At 38.8% G+C, this 18,377-nt stretch overlaps 2 protein-coding genes across 8 annotated transcripts in view; one reads left to right on the forward strand and one right to left on the reverse strand.

Annotated features, from left to right (window-relative positions):
* Positions 1-18,377, forward strand: part of EVI5 (ecotropic viral integration site 5) — a 277,111-nt gene that overhangs the window by 140,077 nt on the left and 118,657 nt on the right. The window lies entirely within an intron of this gene.
* LOC706691 (ATP synthase, H+ transporting, mitochondrial Fo complex, subunit C3 (subunit 9)-like) lies at positions 11,224-12,185 on the reverse strand. The gene has a single exon (XM_001099796.5). It carries the CDS (start codon positions 12,055-12,057, stop codon positions 11,632-11,634), a length of 426 nt encoding a protein of 141 aa, XP_001099796.1. The 5' UTR covers positions 12,058-12,185; the 3' UTR covers positions 11,224-11,631.

Below are 18,377 nucleotides of genomic sequence, written 5' to 3' on the forward strand. Positions count from 1 at the left end.
GTTGATTCCAAGTCTTTGCTATTGTGAATAGTGCCGCAATAAACATACGTGTGCATGTGTCTTTATAGCAGCATAATTTATAATCCTTTGGGTATATACCCAGTAATGGGATGGCTGGGTCAAATGGTATTTCTAGTTCTAGATCCTTGAGGAATCGCCATACTGTTTTCCATAATGGTTGAACTAGTTTACAATCCCACCAACAGTGTAAAAGTGTTCCTATTTCTCCACATCCTCTCCAGCACTTGTTGTTTCCTGACTTTTTAATGATCGCCATTCTAACTGGTGTGAGATGGTATCTCATTGTGGTTTTGATTTGCATTTCCCTGATGGCCAGTGATGATGAGCATTTTTTCATGTGTCTGTTGGCTGTATGAATGTCTTCTTTTGAGAAATGTCTGTTCATATCCTTTGCCCACTTTTTGATGGGGTTGTTTGTTTTTTTCTTGTAAATTTGTTTGAGTTCTTTGTAGGTTCTGGATATTAGCTCTTTGTCAAATGAGTAGATTGCAAAAATTTTCTCCCATTCTGTAGGTTGCCTGTTCACTCTGATGGTAGTTTCTTTTGCTGTGTAGAAGCTCTTTAGTTTAATGAGATCCCATTTGTCAATTTTGGCTTTTGCTGCCGTTGCTTTTGGTGTTTTAGACATGAAGTCTTTGCCCATGCCTATGTCCTGAATGGTACTACGTAGGTTTTCCTCTAGGATTTTTATGGTGTTAGGTCTAACATTTAAGTCTCTAATCCATCTTGAATTAATTTTCGTATAAGGAGTAAGGAAAGGATCCAGTTTCAGCTTTCTACTTATGGCTAGCCAATTTTCCCAGCACCATTTATTAAATAGGGAATCCTTTCCCCATTTCTTGTTTCTCTCAGGTTTGTCAAAGATCAGATGGCTGTAGATGTGTGGTATTATTTCTGAGGACTCTGTTCTGTTCCATTGGTCTATATCTCTGTTTTGGTACCAGTACCATGCTGTTTTGGTTACTGTAGCCTTGTAGTATAGTTTGAAGTCAGGTAGCGTGATGCCTCCAGCTTTGTTCTTTTGACTTAGGATTGTCTTGGAGATGCGGGCTCTTTTTTGGTTCCATATGAACTTTAAAGCAGTTTTTTCCAATTCTGTGAAGAAACTCATTGGTAGCTTGATGGGGATGGCATTGAATCTGTAAATTACCTTGGGCAGTATGGCCATTTTCACGATATTGATTCTTCCTATCCATGAGCATGGTATGTTCTTCCATTTGTTTGTGTCCTCTTTTATTTCACTGAGCAGTGGTTTGTAGTTCCCCTTGAAGAGGTCCTTTACATCCCTTGTAAGTTGGATTCCTAGGTATTTTATTCTCTTTGAAGCAATTGTGAATGGAAGTTCATTCCTGATTTGGCTCTCTGTTTGTCTGTTACTGATGTATAAGAATGCTTGTGATTTTTGCACATTAATTTTGTATCCTGAGACTTTGCTGAAGTTGCTTATCAGCTTAAGGAGATTTTGGGCTGAGACAATGGGGTTTTCTAAATATACAATCATGTCATCTGCAAACAGGGACAATTTGACTTCTTTTCCTAACTGAATACCCTTGATTTCTTTCTCTTGCCTAATTGCCCTAGCCAGAACTTCCAGCACTATGTTGAATAGGAGTGGTGAGAGAGGGCATCCCTGTCTTGTGCCAGTTTTCAAAGGGAATTTTTCCAGTTTTTGCCCATTCAGTATGATATTGGCTGTGGGTTTGTCATAAATAGCTCTTATTATTTTGAGGTACGTTCCATCAATACCGAATTTATTGAGCGTTTTTAGCATGAAGGGCTGTTGAATTTTGTCAAAAGCCTTTTCTGCATCTATTGAGATAATCATGTGGTTCTTGTCTTTGGTTCTGTTTATATGCTGGATTATGTTTATTGATTTGCGAATGTTGAACCAGCCTTGCATCCCAGGGATGAAGCCCACTTGATCATGGTGGATGAGCTTTTTGATGTGTTGCTGAATCCGGTTTGCCAGTATTTTATTGAGGATTTTTGCATCGATGTTCATCAGGGATATTGGTCTAAAATTCTCTTTTTTTGTTGTGTCTCTGCCAGGCTTTGGTATCAGGATGATGTTGGCCTCATAAAATGAGTTAGGGAGGATTCCCTCTTTTTCTATTGATTGGAATAGTTTCAGAAGGAATGGTACCAACTCCTCCTTGTACCTCTGGTAGAATTCAGCTGTGAATCCATCTGGTCCTGGACTTTTTTTGGTTGGTAGGCTATTAATTATTGCCTCAATTTCAGAGCCTACTATTGGTCTATTCAGGGATTCAACTTCTTCCTGGTTTAGTCTTGGAAGAGTGTAAGTGTCCAGGAAATTATCCATTTCTTCTAGATTTTCCAGTTTATTTGCGTAGAGGTGTTTATAGTATTCTCTGATGGTAGTTTGTATTTCTGTGGGGTCGGTGGTGATATCCCCTTTATCATTTTTAATTGCGTCGATTTGATTCTTCTCTCTTTTCTTCTTTATTAGTCTTGCTAGTGGTCTGTCAATTTTGTTGATCTTTTCAAAAAACCAACTCCTGGATTCATTGATTTTTTGGAGAGTTTTTTGTGTCTCTATCTCCTTCAGTTCTGCTCTGATCTTAGTTATTTCTAGCCTTCTGCTAGCTTTCGAATGTGTTTGCTCTTGCTTCTCTAGTTCTTTTAATTGCGATGTTAGAGTGTCAATTTTAGATCTTTCCTGCTTTCTCTTGTGGGCATTTAGTGCTATAAATTTCCCTCTACACACTGCTTTAAATGTGTCCCAGAGATTCTGGTATGTTGTATCTTTGTTCTCATTGGTTTCAAAGAACATCTTTATTTCTGCCTTCATTTCATTATGTACCCAGTAGTCATTCAGGAGCAGGTTGTTCAGTTTCCATGAAGTTGAGCAGTTTTGATTGAGTTTCTTAGTCCTGAGTTCTAGTTTGATTGCACTGTGGTCTGAGAGACAGTTTGTTATAATTTCTGTTCTTGTACATTTGCTGAGGAGTGCTTTACTTCCAATTACGTGGTCGATTTTGGAGTAAGTACGATGTGGTGCTGAGAAGAATGTATATTCTGTTGATTTGGGGTGGAGAGTTCTATAGATGTCTATTAGGTCTGCTTGCTGCAGAGATGAGTTCAATTCCTGGATATCCTTGTTAACTTTCTGTCTCGTTGATCTGTCTAATGTTGACAGTGGAGTGTTGAAGTCTCCCATTATTATTGTATGGGAGTCTAAGTCTCTTTGTAAGTCTCTAAGGACTTGCTTTATGAATCTGGGTGCTCCTGTATTGGGTGCATATATATTTAGGATAGTTAGCTCTTCCTGTTGAATTGATCCTGTTGAATTGATTCAACATTCTTCCTGTTGAATTTACCATTATGTAATGGCCTTCTTTGTCTCTTTTGATCTTTGTTGGTTTAAAGTCTGTTTTATCAGAGACTAGTATTGCAACCCCCGCTTTTTTTTGTTCTCCATTTGCTTGGTAAATCTTCCTCCATCCCTTTATTTTGAGCCTATGTATGTCTCTGCGTGTGAGATGGGTCTCCTGAATACAGCACACTGATGGGTCTTGACTCTTTATCCAGTTTGCCAGTCTGTGTCTTTTAATTGGAGCATTTAGTCCATTTACATTTAAGGTTAAGATTGTTATGTGTGAACTTGATCCTGCCATTATGATATTAACTGGTTATTTTGCTCGTTAGTTGATGCAGTTTCTTCCTAGCCTCGATGGTCTTTACATTTTGGCATGTTTTTGCAATGGCTGGTACCGGTTGTTCCTTTCCATGTTTAGTGCTTCCTTCAGGGTCTCTTGTAAGGCAGGCCTAGTGGTGACAAAATCTCTAAGCATTTGCTTATCTGTAAAGGATTTTATTTCTCCTTCACTTATGAAACTTAGTTTGGCTGGATATGAAATTCTGGGTTGAAAATTCTTTTCTTTAAGAATGTTGAATATTGGCCCCCACTCTCTTCTGGCTTGTAGAGTTTCTGCCGAGAGATCTGCTGTTAGTCGATGGGCTTCCCTTTGTGGGTAACCCGACCTTTCTCTCTGGCTGCCCTTAAGATTTTTTCCTTCATTTCAACTTTGGTGAATCTGGCAATTATGTGTCTTGGAGTTGCTCTTCTCGAGGAGTATCTTTGTGGCGTTCTCTGTATTTCCTGGATTTGAATGTTGGCCTGCCCTACTAGGTTGGGGAAGTTCTCCTGGATGATATCCTGAAGAGTGTTTTCCAACTTGGTTCCATTTTCCCCCTCACTTTCAGGCACCCCAATCAGACGTAGATTTGGTCTTTTTACATAATCCCATACTTCTTGCAGGCTTTGTTCATTTCTTTTTCTTCTTTTTTCTTTTGGTTTCTCTTCTCGCTTCATTTCATTCATTTGATCTCAATCGCAGATACTCTTTCTTCCAGTTGATCGAGTCGGTTACTGAAGCTTGTGCATTTGTCACGTATTTCTCGTGTCATGGTTTTCATCTCTTTCATTTCGTTTATGACCTTCTCTGCATTAATTACTCTAGCCATCAATTCTTCCACTTTTTTTTCAAGATTTTTAGTTTCTTTGCGCTGGGTACGTAATTCCTCCTTTAGCTCTGAGAAATTTGATGGACTGAAGCCTTCTTCTCTCATCTCGTCAAAGTCATTCTCTGTCCAGCTTTGATCCGTTGCTGGCGATGAGCTGCACTCCTTTGCCGGGGAAGATGCGCTCTTATTTTTTGAATTTCCAGCTTTTCTGCCCTGCTTTTTCCCCATCTTTGTGGTTTTATCTGCCTCTGGTCTTGATGATGGTGATGTACTGATGGGGTTTTGGTGTAGGTGTCCTTCCTGTTTGATAGTTTTCCTTCTAACAGTCAGGACCCTCAGCTGTAGGTCTGTTGGAGATTGCTTGAGGTCCACTCCAGACCCTGTTTGCCTGGGTATCAGCAGCAGATAGAATATTTCTGAACAGCGAGTGTACCTGTCTGATTCTTGCTTTGGAAGCTTCCTCTCTGGGGTGTACTCCACCCTGTGAGGTGTGGGGTGTCAGACTGCCCCTAGTGGGGGATGTCTCCCAGTTAGGCTACTCAGGGGTCAGGGACCCACTTGAGCAGGGAGTCTGTCCCTTCTCAGATCTCAACCTCCGTGTTGGGAGATCCACTGCTCTCTTCAAAGCTGTCAGACAGAGTCGTTTGCGTCTGCAGAGGTTTCGGCTGTGTTTGTTATTGCCCTGTCCCCAGAGGTGGAGTCTACAGAGACAGGCAGGTTTCCTTGAGCTGCTGTGAGCTCCACCCACTTCGAGCTTCCCAGCAGCTTTGTTTACCTACTTAAGCCTCAGCAATGGCAGGCGCCCCTCCCCCAGCCTCGCTGCTGCCTTGCCGGTAGATCACAGACTGCTGTGCTAGCAATGAGGGAGGCTCCGTGGGTGTGGGACCCTCCCGGCCAGGTGTGGGATATGATCTCCTGGTGTGCCTGTTTGCTTAAAGCGCCGTATTGGGGTGGGAGTTACCCGATTTTCCAGGTGTTGTGTGTCTCAGTTCCCCTGGCTAGGAAAAGGGATTCCCTTCCCCCTTGCGCTTCCCAGGTGAGGCAATGCCTCGCCCTGCTTCAGCTCTCGCTGGTCGGGCTGCAGCAGCTGACCAGCACCGATCGTCCGGCACTCCCCAGTGAGATGAACCCAGTACCTCAGTTGAAAATGCAGAAATCACCGGTCTTCTGTGTCGCTTGCGCTGGGAGTTGGAGACTGGAGCTGTTCCTATTCGGCCATCTACAGATAACTCTTCAACATACTGATTTTATTTCTTTTAGAGCCAGCAGTGGGATTGCTGTGTCTGATTTTTTTCATTGTGATAAAATATACACAACTTAAAATTTACCATTTAAGTGTACAGTTCAGTGGCATTAAGTACATTTATAATATTGTGCAGCTGTCTCCACTGTTCATTTCTACAACCTTCTCATTGTCTGAAACAGAAGCTCTGTATCTGGTAACAATAATCTTTTCCCATCTTCCCAGCCCCTGGTAACATCTATTCTACTTTCTGTCTCTATGAATTTGCCTATTCTCGGTAGCTCATATAAGTGGAATCACACAATATTTGTCTTTTTGTGTGTGGCTTATTGCACTAAGCATGATGTTTTCAAAGTCCACCATTGTAACATGTATCAGAATCTCATTCATTTTTATGGCTGATAAAATTCCATAGTGTGTATATACTACGTTTGGTTCATCCAATTGTTTGTTGATGGACATTTGGGTTATTTCTGCCTTTTAGCTATTATGGATAATGTTGCTATGAATATTGTCCTATAAGTATCTGTTTAAGTTCCTGCTCTTAATTGTTTTAAGCATATACCTAGAAGTGGAGTTGCTGAATCATATGTAATTTTATGTTTAATTTTTTGAGGTTGCGTCAGACTTTTCTATAGCAACTGTACCACTTTCCATTCCCACGAGCAGCGTACAAGGGTTCCAGTTTCTTAATATCTTTGCCAACTGTTGTTATTTTCTGTTTTTTGTTTGTTTTTAAGTAATAGCTATCCTAGTAGGTGTAGGGTAGTATCTCATTGTGGTTCAAATCTTTAACTTTAAAATTCTTTCAATGCAAAGACTGTATCAAATAGACATTTAAATAGTTATTTTTTGACCCAGATTTTGTTTACAGTTCCTCTCTTTCTCCTCTTCTCCAAATATAAGTAGCGGCCAATTTAGTCATGGGAAAGATAACTTATTTCTTTATTCTGTAATTTATTGTAAATATATCAGGTTCAATTTGTGTAAGCACTTTGTATTTTCCTTAGTCCTATATGTGGTAATCTTATAATGGAATGAACTTATTCATATATTTATTTGAAAACTAATGTGCAAAGTATTGTCTTAAGTGCAGAGGATACAATAATAGTAAACAAGAAAAATGAAAACTGCTATTACATGAAGTGTTCTAGTTGGGGAGACACATTAAACAAATGCAATTTCAGGTGGTAATAAGGTGATGATAAATAAAAATAAAGCAGAGGAGAGGTGGTTTGTGCAGGTGCTACTGTAGGTAAGCTAGTTTTGGAGAGCTTCCCTGAGGAGCTAACATTTGACCAGAGTCTCAGTGATGTGAAGATGGAAACTATTTGAAGATCTGGGAAGAAACATTCCAGATAGAACATACACCTAGTAGAAAGGCCTTTATCAAGGAATAAGTTTGTGGTTTTCGCGGAACAGTAAAATGTGTATTTATAAACCCTAGGGAAACCACCTAAAATTTAAAAAATATGTATATATATAAAATTAGGTAGCAAATAATAGAGATAAAATTGAGTAATTTAAGAAATTATTTCATCAGACAGGAAAAAGAAAAAAGGAACAAGTAAGTGGATCCAATAGAAAACTCGGAAGATTATAGATTTTATTCCAACTATCTCAGTAATTATATTAAATGTAAGTATTTTAAATATACCAATTATAAGATTGGATAAAAAGTCAAAGCATATCTACAAGAAACTTGCTTTAAATACAAAGATGTTGGTAGGTTAAAAGTAGAAGAATGCACGGGTAATGAATAACCAGAGAAGTAAATTAAGAAAAAAACGTCCATTCACAGTAGCTTCCAAAAGAATAAAATGCACAAGAATAAATTTAACCAAGAAGGTAAAGACTTGTACTCTGAAAACTGAAATAATGTTTACTCATCTGTCAAAGAAGATATAAATAAATGAAAATATATCTCATATTTGTATATTGGAAGTCTTAAGATGTCACTACTACCCAAAATCACCTACAGATTCAATCCTATCAAACCTATCAAAATTCCCATGGACTTTTGCAGAAATGCAAAAGCTGATCTTAAAATTCACATGAAATTGCAAGTGGCCTTGAATAGCCAAACAATCTTGTAAAAAAAGAACAAAGTTGGAGGACTCATACTTTCTGATTTGAAAATTTAATACAAAGGTAGGGTAGTCAAAGTAGTACTGGCATAAGGATAGACACATGGATTAATGGAATAGACTTGAGAGTCCAGAAATAAACCCATATATCTGTGACCAGTTGGTTTTCCACAAGGATGCTAAGAACGTTCAATGAGGAACGAATAGTCTCTTCAACAAATGATGCTGGGAATACTGGATATTCTCCTGCTAAAGAATGAAATTAGACTCCTAAGACATAACTGTATACAAAAATTAACTAAAAATATTCTGTAGATTTTACAGTTTTGTTCTGTTTTAGGCAGGGTCTTTCTCTGTCACCAGGCTGGAGTGTAACGGCACAATCAGCTCACGGCAGCCTTAACCTCCAGGGCTCAAATGATCCTCTCACCTCAGCCTCCCAAGTAGCTGGGACTACAGGCACATGCCACCATGTCCAGCTAATTTTCATATTTTTTAATAGAGATGGGGTTTTTGCCATGTTGCCCAGGCTGGCCTCAAGCTGAACTCAAGTGATCTGCCTGCTTCAGCCTCTCAAAGTGCTGAGATTACAAGCATGAGTCACTGTGCCCAGCCAACTTTATGATTTAAAAATAACATTTTTATGTTTTTAAAGCCATAAAACCCTGAGAAGAATACGTAGAGATAAATCTTTATGACCTTGGATTTGTCAGTGTTTTTAGATATTGGTTCTTAGGCACCAAAGACATGAGTAACAAAAGAGAAGATAAATTGGACTTCATCTAAATGAAAACTTTTTGTGCATCAAAAGAGATTATTAAGAAAGTGAAAAGGCAGCCTGTAGAATGGTAGAAAATATTTGCAAGTTTTGTAGCTGATAAGGATCTGCCATCCAAAATATATCATGAACTCTTACAACTCAACAACAAAAAGACAACCCAGTTATAAAATAGGCAAAAGACTTGAGTGGACTTTTCTCCAAAGAAGATATGCAGATGGCCAAAAGACAAATGAAAAGCTGCTGAACATCATTTTTCATGAGGGAAATGCAGAGCAAAACCATGATGAGGTGCCTCTTCACATCCTTTATAATGGATGGCTATAATTTTTTAAAAAACGTGTTGGCAATGAGGTGGAAAAGTTGAAACCCTCATACATTTTTTTCGTAGGAATATAAAATGAAATATAAAGCTGCTGTGGAAAACTGTTTGGCAGTTCCTCAAAAAAGTTAAGCATAGATTCATTTCATAGGTATGTGCCCCAAATAAGAGAATGCTTGTAACTCAAACAAGTATGTGTATACATGTTTGTAGCAGCAGCATTCACAGAAAAGTGGACCAACCCAAAAGTCCCTCAATGAGTGAACGGATAAACAAATTGTCGTATACACACAATGGAATTATTCAGCCATAAAAAGGAATGAAGTACTAATATATGGTATAAAGTAGATGAACTTCCAAAACCTTAAGCTAAGTGAAAAAAGCCAGACCCCAAATACCACATATTATATGATTCCATTTATAGGAAATATCTAGAATAGATAAATCTAAAGAGAATAGAACACAGATTAGTGGTTTCCAGAAGGTGGTGGTTGGGGGGAGGGGAAGGATAAGAAACTGCTTAATAGGTAAGGGGTTTTACTTTAGAATGATTGGAACTAGATATGGATGGTCATACAACATTCTTAATGTACCATAAGACACTGAATTGTTCACTTCATTTTTAAAATTATTTTATTTTATTTTATTTTTAACAGGTCTTTACCAAGACCAGTTTTATTTAAAATACACTTGGAATAGATGACTATTAATCTAAGCATTTTCCTATCACTTTTAAAATTTTATACTATGTACTTTGTATTACATAGTACAGTACTTAGTTTCAGGAAAAGACATGTAAAATTTGCCATTTTAACCACCTTAAAGTGTACCATTCAGTGACATTTATTATAGTATATTTACAACGTTGTGCAACCATCACCACTAATTTATCAAAATTAAAAAAAAATTTTCAGCCAGATTTAGCAGTGAGGGGCTATATACCAACTTTAATGACACTAAGGTTAATAAGTTCTGATAACCCACTACCATCGGACCAGCCGTAATTCATCCTATTTTCATCATCCTAAAAGGAATCCCCATGCGCATTAAGCGGTCACTCCCTCTTCACCCATCTCCCTAGTTCCTGATAACTACTAATTGGCTTTGTCACTATGGATTTGCCTATTTTGGGTATTTCATATAAATGGAATCATGTGGCTGGCTTCTTCCACTTAGCATGTTTTTAGGGTTCACTCACATTTATTCAGTATGTATCAGTGCCTCATTCCTTTTCATGGCTGAATATTCCATTATATGGATGTATTTTACTTATCCATTCATCAGCTGATAGACATTTGGTTGTCTCTACCTTTTGACTTTTGTAAGTAGTGCTTCTATGAATACTTGTATACAGGTTTTTGTTTGAATACCTATTTCTAGTTCTTTTGGGTGATACAGACTAGATGATGAATCAACTAAAAACGTGGTAGCAGCTCTACCTCTTTAGCTTTTGTGGGCCTCATTTCACTTTACAGAAGGTAGCATATGTATAACTTAGTGATTCTCGAACAGTATGCACAAAAATCACCTGGGAAGCCTTTTTAAAGACACAGATTGCTGAGTCTCGTGTCCAAAGAGTCCAATTCAGTAGGTCTGGAACCTAGGGATTTTTATTTTTTAAACGAACACTGATTCTGATGTAGGCGGTCTTCCCACACTTGAGGAACTTTGGTAACTGACTGCTCTTTCTCAATGGAAATCAAAGAGGCAAAGGGCACTAAAAAAAGTAAAATGTCGCTTTCCTAATTATCAACTTTCAAAAAACCCTGAAACTTGGACAATAGATATTATGGTACAATATATTTGCTAGGGGAAAAACTGTCTATTAGTAGCACCACCTTCTTCCTTTGAATGGGAAAAGTATGACCAAGAAGCAACATAAAGTATTAGCAGCAAAATACTCTTGAACCAGCTATCATCCCTAAGACTCCCACTATAAACATGTTAGCAACAGTGATAAACGCTGCCTTACAGCAACTTTTGGCTGTAAAAATCTAGTCAATTCAGTCTACTTTTTGATATTTGGTTTTTAATAGTCTTGTTCAAGTAAGAAACTAGCTGCTAGTTGGACTGAACCTGTTCTGAAAAGACATGGAAGATTCATTATAAGCACACAATTGCTTAATGTGAGACTTACTGAAAAATAAAAATCACATTAACGCCCAGCTTAAGGCTTCATTTCCTAAAAAGCTGACGTGATTTATTTTTAGAACCAACCACCTGAAAGGTGATTCTGATTTGAAGTATTCTAACTGATATTAGACCTTAAAAACACAAGACTGTCTTGAGTATTAACTATCTTTAATTAATCGTATTTTATAGAAGCTCAAAACACCCAAATATTTGTCCTTTATGTGAATAAACAAAAGCCCTGTGAATTACAATATGCAGAACACTATATAAAAGAATTCCCATAAAAATTACATTGGGATATTTTCATCAGTGGAGCAACTGCTGTAGCTTTCTCTGAATTGGACAGCATCTGTCTGAATGCACATTCTTCTTTGTGATAATCCAAGCTTAGTGTAAGTACAGATCACAGAAGAAATTAAAGTTTTCATCTTCAGTGAAATGACTTTGGAAATAACGTACATTTCCATGACACCAATACTACAGTTTTCGGAGTCACAGTAAGATACACAGAATTACATCTGTAATTAATAAGAATGCCAACATGTCAAGCAGTAATTTGTTACATGGCAAACACAATCAAGAAAGCAACCATCAAACAAAAGAGACCCATAGCTTCAGACAAGGCAAATCCCAGGATAGCATATGAGAACAGCTGCTGCTTCAGTGAAGGGTTTCTGGCACAACCAATGATGAGGCTGCCAAAGACTGTTCCAATACCAGCACCAGAACCAGCCACTCCTACTGTTGCAGCACCTGCACCAGTAAATTCGGCAGCAGTATCAATGTCTCTGCTGATTACACTGGTCTGAAACTCCCTTTGGATTAGCTGAGACACACCATTCTGGGCCCCATTAAATACCGTAGAGCCCTCTCCAGTCCTAGCCTCTGGTCGAGATAACACTGATGCAGAAATTGGTCTGTATGCAACTCTGGATCCAGCTCGGATCAGAGCGGGAGTGCAGGCGAGCTTGGCGCAGGCGAACATCTTACACTCTTCGGGACCACGCGACTGGAGATATTGGGTGACAGGTGACGTGGGCTCCTCTCCTGCTTCCTCTCTTCCCGTGAGGTGGCGGAGGCACCGGTGGTGGCAGAGGTCGAAGTAATGGGACTCTATTTTTTTATTTTTATTTATTTTTGAGACAGAGTCTCACTCTGTCACCCAGGATGGAGTGCAGTGGTGCGATCTCTGCTCACTGCAAGCTCCACCTCTTGGGTTCATGCCATTCTCCTGCCTCAGCCTCCCAAGTAGCTGGGACTACAGGCGACCACCACCATACCTGGCTAATTTTTTTTTTTTTTTTTTTTGTATTTTTAGTAGAGACGGGGTTTCACCATGTTAGCCAGGATGGTCTAGATCTCCTGACCTCATAATCCGCCCGCCTCAGCCTCCCAAAGTGCTGGGATTACAGGCGTGAGCCACCGCGCCCGGCCACTTTAAAATGGTTATTTGAGGCCAGGCATGGTGGCTCATGCCTGTAATTCCAGCACTCTGGAAGGCTGAGATGGGCGGATCACTTGAGGCCAGGAGTTTGAGACCAGCTTGGCCAACATGGTGAAACCCCATCTCTACTAAAAATACAAAACTTAGCTGGGCATGGTGGTGCACACCTGTAATCCCAGCTACTTGGGAGGCTGAGGCATGAGAATCTTTTGAACCTGGGAGGTGAAGTTTGCAGTGAGCTGAGATTGTGCCACTGCACTCCAGCCTGGGCGACAGGGAGAAATTCTATACCCCCTGTCCCCCACAAAAAAGGTTATTTGACCCCCTGCCTCTCCTCCATGCACCCTTCCTGCCCCCTTCAGCTTCCCTCTTGCTAGGTGACCAGGAAGGAAGAAGCAATTTAGTCAGGATGGCTAAAGGTGACCCCAAGAAACCGGAGGAAAAGGTGTCTGTTTATGTCTTCTTTTTGCAGACATGCAGAGAAGAACATAAGAAAAACCCAGAGGTCTCTGTCAGTTTTGCAGAATTTTCCAACAAGTGCTCTGAGAGGTGGAAGATAATGTCTGGCAAAGAGAACCCTACATGTGATGAAATGACAAAGGCAGATAAAGTATGCTATGCTTGGAAGATGAAGGATTGTGAACCAGTTAAGTGAGGCAAGGACCTTCATGTGTCCAAAAGGCCACCGTCTGGATTCTTCCTGTACTGTTCAGAATTTCACCCCAAGATCAAATCCATAAACCCTGGCATCTTTATTAGAGAGATGTAGCAAAAAAACTGGGTGAGATGTGGGATAACTTAAGTGTCAGTGAAAAGCAGCCTTGCATCACTAAGGCAGTGAAGCTGAGGGAGAAATACGAGAAGGGTGTTGCTGACTTTTAAGTCTAACAGCAAGTCTGGTGCAAAGGGTCCTGCTAAAGTTCCCTGTAAGTTCCCTGGAAAAAGGTGGAAGAAGAAGTCAAAGAAGATGTGAAGAAGAAGAGGAGGAGGAGGAAGAGGAAGAGGAAGAAGAAGGTGATGATGAATAAAAAACTGTTTATCTGTCTCCTTGCGAATACCTTAGAAAGTAGGGTAATTGACACATCTGTTGTTTGAGAAATGTCTGTTGCCCTCATTAGGTTTAATTACAGAATTCGATCACAATCATAGTCTCTCAGAGTGCTCTAAAAATTGACAGTGGTTTACCTGAAGTGGTCATATGTGTCTGGAACACTCTGAAATTGTATCAAAGTTGTACATATTTCCAAACATTCCAAAAATGAAAAGATAATCTCGTATTTTCCTCACTCTATGCACTTTGCCGTTGGTGTGACAAAGCATTTAAAGATATTTCTGGCATTTTAAAAAACATTTGTAAGGTGGTATTAACTATATGGTTATTGGCTAGAAATCCTGTTATCAACTGTACATATATATAGTTTATGAAAAGAACGAAACAACCAAGAGAAACTCTTGGTGCTTGTTTCTTGGCACTGAGCCTGTGGGGGACAACGCCTTTTGGAGGGGTCGTAGTGCACTGTGAGGCTAGTCCTGTTTCCCCTGCAATGTTCATCCATTTAGCTTCAGCTTGTCTTGTTTCTACATACGGTAATGTAACACTCTGCTACCATTCTTAGCTGTGGACAAAGAGGGGTCAGCTGGCCTGAGAAGTGTTTGGATTTTTTTAGTTAAGTGCATTGTCTAAACTTTCTGAACAAGCTGTAGAACGATTGTCAGCAAACTAAAGAGCCAGTGCATCAATGAAAGTTCAAGAAAGAACCTTCTGTACTTAAATGTGATTTTCAGTGTTCTGGGTTTTTTTTGTATGTTTAGAATGTTGAAATGTTTTTGAAGTGAAATAGTATTAAAATGATTTTAGAATTTTGCTTCAATAAATTGTTTTTAAAAAGACTAAATAAATGATAATATAAAGCTCAAAGAAACATAACACATTTGAGTGATTGCGGTAGAAGATGAGTTTATGGGGGAACATGTAAAGTCTCAGTGCTAGAACCCATTGGTGAGGGTCAGGGTAGAACCAGCAACAAGTGATCTGCTTTGCAGGAGGAGCCTGGGAGGATTAGGAGATTCACTCAGGGCTGGGGTTGGGCAAGTCTTGATCAGAGTTGTGGTTGCCTTGAGACTTATAAAGGAGAATGCAATGTGAAGTGAAGCAGAGCAGGTTGGGTGGCAGCAAGAGAAGTGAGTTGCAACAGATTATCAGATCAATGGCCTATAGCCCAAAGGCAAGGGGATTAAGACGTAAGAGACATTAATTTGGAATATCAGTGTTTACTGATATTCCAGTAATGGGAGAACAGCTTGGACAAGGATGAATATGGGGGCTATTACCCACAGCTAAGATTTGATATGATTTGGGGATGTGATGTTTGGATAGGATAGCTCAATTTAATGTGTCAGAGTAGAGCAGACATAAGGTCTTCATGTCCCTCTACTTAGAAATAAGGTTGGTCGCAAAATATCAGTGAATCTGAGCCTGTAGGTAGGGGCGAAGGAGTCTCAGTTACAAAAATTAGAAATTACAGAGGCCAAAGTAGGTTGCTGTGTAGCTATTGGAAACATGTAGAGCTTGATAGCTAATGATAGTGACTTTCCCCCACAGTCAGTTTCTAGGAGTGAAAGATCAAGATGGTCTGCCTGTAATTATTGGACATAATATTTTAATTACAACTGGAAAAAATTAAAAGGATGAAAAAGATAAAATATGGAAATGTAAGCAAAAGAAAGCCTGGAGTGTCTGCATGAAGATCATAGACAAGGTAGACTTCAGAACAAGGAATAGCACCAAGAGTAAAGAGGACTATCTATAATGATAGTTCACCAAGAAGACATTACAATCTTAAATAAGATTGTTATGGAGTGTGTTTAGGAGTGTGTGTCACCTAAGGTGTGTATGCTAGCAGGAACATTAACCTGAACTGATAGAACTGAAAGGTAGAGTGAACAAGTTCAAATCTTTGATGTCCCTGTCTCAGTAATTGATGAAGCAAGTAGGTAGCAGAAGACCTGAACAGTACTGTCATCCAGCCTGCCCTGATAGGTATTTATGGAACACTCTACCTCATAACAGCAGAAGACATATTCTTTTCAAGCATACATGGAAGATTTATGAAGATAGAACATATTCTGGGCCTTAAAAGAAACTTTATCAAATTTGAAATAATAGAAATCATACAAAGGATCTTCTCTGACTCTAATAGCATTCAACTAGGAATTAATAATAGGTATCTGGAAAATCCCCTAATATTTGGAAATTAAACAATACGTTTTTACCCATGGGTCAAAGAGGAAGTCTAAAAGGAAATTAGAACATACTTTAATTAAGTAAAAATGAAGACACAATATCTAAAAATTTGTGGGACCCATCTAATGCAGTGCTTAGTGGAAAATGTATTAAGTGCTTATAATATTAAATGGAGAATGTATTAAGTGCTTATTAGGCAAGTCAGTAAGTCTCAAACCAATAATCTAAGCTTCCGCCTTAAGAAACTAGACATATAAAGCAGATTCAAGCTAACCAAGCAGAATGGACAAATAATAAAAAGAGCAGAAATCAGTTAAATTGAAAACAAAAGTAGAGAAAATTTGTGAAACCAAAAGCTGGTTTCTTGAAATGATCAGTAAAGTTGACAAATCTCTGTCCAGACTGATGAAAGAAACAACCAATGTCAGGAATGACATTAACTTTTTACAGGTGTGGCCTAGTTGTCTTATTTCATATTCTAGATTTGTCTAATTCCTTCCTCATGGTGTCATTGTATTTCTTATAAACTACACTCAGACGTTTAGATTACAGATGATGTTGTAAACTTCTTTTTGCTTTAAATCAGGAAGGCACATGATATAAATTGTGCCCACTATTAGTGATGCTGAGTTTGGTTTCCGTGCTAGGTTTGGTTATCTCAAGACTCTTTCCCTCGTAAAAGCTATGATTTCATGTTTGCCACTATTAAGTGATATGTTTGAAATATTTTTTACTAGGTAACTATCTTGTTCTCCATCCACCTTTTACCGAATGCTTTTACCCTCCATGGATGATCCTTATGGAATCAGTTATTACATTAGGTTTCCAAAATGGTGATTTTCATATTCTCTCATTTTTCTACATTTATTAGCTATAAACAAGAACCTTTCTCTTTTTTTGCTTTTAATATCTCTGGCTCCCTCTGACTCACTATAAACTCTTTTATGTTACTCCAGATTTATTGACTTTTGTTCAATATTTCATATAATTCTTAATAGTTTCAATGCTATTGGTACAGTGATATGCTGTATAGTTATCTTACGATAGTATATTAAACTTCGGAGCAGCAGTTTTTAAAAGGTAAAGTTTATTTTTAACTAATTTTGAGTATTGGCTTTGTTTAACAAGTGTTTCTGCGGTTCCAGTTATAGAATGATTGTCTTTAGTAGGTCACTGCTTCCATTTTACGCTGGCACTTGATAGTTGGAACCTACTATTGTTAGTTTTCAAAAATCATTGAAGGCCAGGCACAGTGACTCATGCCTGTAACCATAGCACTTTGGGAGACAAGACGGGAGGATTGCTTGAGACCAGAAGTTCAAGACTAGTGACATAGCAGGACCCTGTCTCTACAAGAAATAAAAAAAATTAGCCAAGCATGGTGGGACATGCCTATAAGTCCTAGCTACTGGGGAAGCTGAAGTGGGAGGCTCGCTTGAGTGATCATTGATGTGCCACTGCACTCCAGATTGGGTGACAGAGCAAGACCTTATCTCTTAAAAAAAAAAAAAATTGAGTTAATTTATTATTGAATTTGTATTTAGTGCACTAAATAAATTACGTAAATAAGTTAAGCATAAGATCAAACTGAGCATATAGATTAAACTGTCTAAGTATTTTACATGCTCCAATGAGTTTTTGCAAGAAGCCCCTAGACATAGAAATCCTCTAGTGATATTTCATACAGTTGCACATCTGACTCTTCCTAATGTGGGGTGTAACAAATGTGTTTATGTTGGACAACTTTTCCTGATTAGACCAACTGTCTGAGTCTAGCTTAATCCCTTTAAAAGCTTTGTGACTCACCTATGACTGCCTGTCATTCAGGTATTTTTTTTTTTTTTTTTTTGAGACGGAGTCTCGCTCTGTCGCCCGGGCTGGAGTGCAGTGGCCGGACCTCAGCTCACTGCAAGCTCCGCCTCCCGGGTTTACGCCATTCTCCTGCCTCAGCCTCCCGAATAGCTGGGACTACAGGCGCCCGCCACCTCGCCTGGCTAGTTTTTTGTATTTTTTTTTAGTAGAGATGGGGTTTCACTGTGTTAGCCAGGATGGTCTCGATCTCCTGACCTCGTGATCCGCCCGCCTCGGCCTCCCAGAGTGCTGGGATTACAGGCTTGAGCCACCGCGCCCGGCCCATTCAGGTATTTTTATTATGCAGTTTTATCCAGCTGTTCTTGGTCTTACCATTCAGGTATTTTTATTTTGCTGTTTAGTTCAGCATAAATAAGGAGGAATTTGAGTTAAAAGCTGCTGAATGCTGAAATGACTGCCGTTTGAAGTTATTGGGACCTTCATACTAAGAAGTACTTAGTGGAAGACTAGACAGGATTTCTTCTCATCTTCCCTCCCTTTTCTGTAATTCTAGAGAGAACATCAAAGAATTATGTAGGCTTTTTAAGAACCAAAGATTTGATATGAGGAATATAAACTCATCTTACCTGGATTAAACACATGAGTAAATGTTAATAAAATAAAAACTACCTGTTTATCAGTGAAGTTGTGAATTCTTCTATATAATGTATTTTAGAAAATGTTTGTTCAGCAGCATTTAGGAATTACCCACACCTGATATACCTGGTGGGTTTGTTTTTCTTTTTTTTTCTTTTTAAAAAATTTA

Source organism: Macaca mulatta, chromosome 1 (assembly GCF_049350105.2).
Source record: "Macaca mulatta isolate MMU2019108-1 chromosome 1, T2T-MMU8v2.0, whole genome shotgun sequence".
Taxonomy (NCBI): Eukaryota; Metazoa; Chordata; class Mammalia; order Primates; family Cercopithecidae; genus Macaca; species Macaca mulatta.

Excerpts from the sequence above, each read along its gene's own strand:
- LOC706691 (XM_001099796.5), bottom strand. The coding sequence starts at position 12,057 with ATGTTCGCCTGCGCCAAGCTCGCCTGCACTCCCGCTCTGATCCGAGCT.